At 33.0% G+C, this 3683-nt stretch overlaps 1 protein-coding gene across 1 annotated transcript; it reads left to right on the top strand.

Annotated features, from left to right (window-relative positions):
* Positions 1–785: 785 nt before the first annotated feature.
* Positions 786–2189, top strand: LOC102595565 (AT-hook motif nuclear-localized protein 23). Its single transcript, XM_006352788.2, has one exon. It carries the CDS (start codon positions 972–974, stop codon positions 1851–1853), a length of 882 nt encoding a protein of 293 aa, XP_006352850.1. The 5' UTR covers positions 786–971; the 3' UTR covers positions 1854–2189.
* Positions 2190–3683: the final 1494 nt, after the last annotated feature.

Raw genomic sequence — 3683 nt, 5'->3', positions numbered from 1 at the left:
TTCTGTAGATAATTTTAAATTTTTTCATATTTGATTGATTGAAATATAAAAAATATACTTTCTAAAAAAATAAATTCCTTAAAAAGTGTAGAAATTGACTTTCTCATGTTGGGTTGTTTCTCAGATGATACCTTTTGTTTACTTATTAAACATCAATAAGTAAGAAAAACCCGACAACATTTTATAGGAATATTATCTTCTTCTTTTTTTGGTTTCCCATTCAGTGTTCACCTGTTTGGAGCCCACATTAGAGCTCCGACTAAATTCGGATCATGCACTGCAGGACCCATTCGGGGATGGCGCTCCCAATATGATTTTCTCCATACCCAGGGGTCGAACCCGAGACCTCTAGTTAAGGGTGAAGCACTCCCACTAATGCATCACAACCCAAGTTGGTCGGAATAGTATCATTTGTACTGATGTATACACTTTACATGTAGAAAAAAATTAACTTTCATTTTTTTTATATACCCTAAATGACATAATTTTTCAATAACAGGAACATCTTGACATGTTTTATGCTACAAATCTCAAAAATTTATCAAAAACAATCTATCGGAATATCATCTCTATTTTTACAAGGTAAAACGAAGGTTACACACATATCATCTTTCCTAAACTCCAATTGTGCAATTACACTGAATATATTATTATTCCCACTATAATTTGGAACTCAGGCAGTAGTAATAGTTTATTGTTGATTAAAAATATAATTTTAAGCACCATCATTTTTTTATGCATATATTTAAAACATTTTAGGGGTGAGAGAAAGAAAGACTGCATTTGTTCATTGTCTTCCTCTCTTCCTTCTTTCTCTTATCACTCAACCAAATCCTCCCACCACCTCTTTCTTTTCTCAAATCTAGGGTTCCACTCTTCTCCTCTTTCTATATTCTTTTTTTTACTCTTATTTTTTTTATAAATCTTTCCCCCCCACACACCAACATATTTTTTTCTTTTTTTTTCTTTCTATGGTCATTATGGCTGGTCTAGATTTAAGTAGTGCATCTCGTTACGTTCATCAACTTCATCACCCTGAATTTAATCTCCAAATACAACCCGAAAACGATGAAAATACAAAAAACAATCCATTTTCAAATGACCATATCAATCACGACCACAACCACCACCAGTTTGATCTAGTAGGTGCAAATTCATCTGGACCGGGCGACCTAGTTGGTCGTAGACCAAGGGGTCGCCCTCCAGGGTCCAAAAATAAACCGAAGCCTCCGGTTATTATCACTAGGGAAAGTGCGAATACGTTACGAGCACATATTCTTGAAATTGGTAATGGATGTGATGTATTTGAATGTATATCATCGTATGCTAGACGAAGACAACGTGGGATCTGTATATTAAGTGGAAGTGGAATTGTTACTAATGTAAGTATAAGGCAACCAACAAGTACTGGTAATAATAATAATATTAGTTCTTCATCGGTCGTTACATTAAATGGTCGATTCGAGATTTTGTCACTTAGTGGTTCGTTTTTACCACCACCAGCACCACCAGGGGCAACAAGTTTGACTATATTTTTGGCTGGTGGACAAGGACAAGTTGTTGGAGGAAGTGTGGTAGGTGAGTTGATGGCTGCTGGACCAGTTATTGTTATAGCTTCATCTTTTACTAATGTTGCTTATGAAAGATTGCCTTTAGAGGAAGATGGTAATACACAAGGCTCCGATGGTGGTGGTGATGGGGTTGTTAATAATAACCCTTTTTCGGACCCGTCTAATCCTGGGCTTCCATTTTTTAATCTACCGTTAAATATGCCTAACTGTTTTAATCCTGGATCTGCTTCTGTTGATGGGTGGGTGGGGAATCCAAGTCTTCGCCCACCTTTTGGAGTTTAGTGCAAATCTTGAAAAGGGAAATAGAATTTGAGCTTGTTCATACTGATCATATGGAATGGAAGCTAATTTGGATCAATGATGAAATATGGGAATTCTTGAATCAAAAAGGTCAGCAAAATTAGTGTACCATCTCTTTTTTCTTTTTTTTTGGAATTAGTGTACCATCTTTGTTCTAGAGATTTTGAGTTTTTTTTTTTTTTTGTCTTGTATGTTATTTTGGGGTCTTGTAACTCTATGAATTCTGAAATTGGTCATCTTAGTTAATGTTCTTTATGGAGAACTTTCTTTAAAGAAATATGGTTTGGGAAATCAATATTTTGATCCATCTTTGTTTAATTCTCAAGGAAAAAAACGGCGTAGTTGTTATAATATTTATATTATATGCCTTTGTTTTCTTAATTATATAAGTAATATAGTGGTATATTTTTATTTTTATTTTTATTTGTTGATTTTTCTTCACTATCTATATGATTGAACATTGTAACTATTATTAAAAAATAATACGTTTGCTAATAAAAAATTAGATTAAAAAGGGAATGCCATATATATATACTGAGATTCTTCTTGTTGGATGAAAGGTGTTCTGGGAATTATATTACACTAGAAGTAACATGTCTTTTTTTTTTTTTAAACATTCTTGCATTAATGTTTGAGCTGAATTTCTAGATGTACTAATTATTTTTTGGGAATTTGATCCCACTGGTCATTACTGAAAACAATGTTTCTCTCCTCAGTACTTATAATCTTTTTAAGAATTACTAGCATTTTGAATTGAACTGTAAGAGAGTTACATATTTACACAGTATACACGTCTTTCAAATGTAACACTCAAAAGAAATTATTTTAAAAAGGAAAAATTTGAGACCTCTGTGTTAAATCTTGGTGTTTTTCAAATGACCTTATGAAGTATAAAGTAGGATTATTTGTTCATAAAATTCTTCATTATTCCATTTCTGGAATGTGTTCTTGATCAAGTTTGGTTTGGTTTGTTCTAACATGTTAAGGAAGGTATCAAAGAAATGTTTTTCACACTAGAGCTGTGGGTTCGAACCCCACTTTCAACCAAAAAAAAAAGTAATTTTTTTTAGAACCCTCAAACTTTTAATTCAGATCAATTGAAGTTGGTGGGCATGGCTCGATATTTGACTGTTGGAGACCCCGAGGGTCATTATGATGGCTTAATCTTAGTTATATGACAGTATTCCGGGGTGAAGCCTTTATCATATGCCTGGTCATGTGTCAGTTCAGACATTCAAGGCTCTATTTTGACATACACGGGATGATCTCTTTCATTTTCCCTAGATCGCCACAATTAACATACCTTTCATATTTGATTTCATCACGTGTCATGGTGTGGTTTGCTCCTTTCACTAGATCCGATCTTCCCCCCATACACTACCCAAAGTTTTAAATATAGTAAAAGACCATTATTATTAATCTTGATATATTAGGTGCTCGGTGATTAAATATTTCTTAATTTCAAATATCTGATAAAAATTGTCATTTGTTTTCTTAACAATATGTCTAGTATTTCTTAGTTCCAAGAGAGTCATGACAATGAAATTTTCATTTAATTTGTCCTTCATTCTGCTTCAAATCTTTGATTTCTGACACACACATATATATATAGTGAGATGAGACAATATGTGTCAACAAATAATTTTGAACTGCAAGGTCACACTTTGACTTAAAATCTCTGATGATTGATGCACTTTAGCTTCTACTTGTCTATCTTATCATGGTACCAAAATGTCAGAAAAATCTCATTTTTTCTTCATAATAAGTCATTATCATACATCAACTAAGAAATACTAGACATATTGTTAATCA

Source organism: Solanum tuberosum, unplaced genomic scaffold (genome assembly GCF_000226075.1).
Source record: "Solanum tuberosum cultivar DM 1-3 516 R44 unplaced genomic scaffold, SolTub_3.0 scf00144, whole genome shotgun sequence".
Classification (NCBI taxonomy): domain Eukaryota; kingdom Viridiplantae; phylum Streptophyta; class Magnoliopsida; order Solanales; family Solanaceae; genus Solanum; species Solanum tuberosum.
The sequence above is the reverse complement of the archived record's forward strand: the minus strand, read 5'-3'. Positions and strand labels throughout refer to the sequence as shown.

Excerpts from the sequence above, each read along its gene's own strand:
- LOC102595565 (XM_006352788.2), top strand. The coding sequence starts at position 972 with ATGGTCATTATGGCTGGTCTAGATTTAAGTAGTGCATCTCGTTACGTT.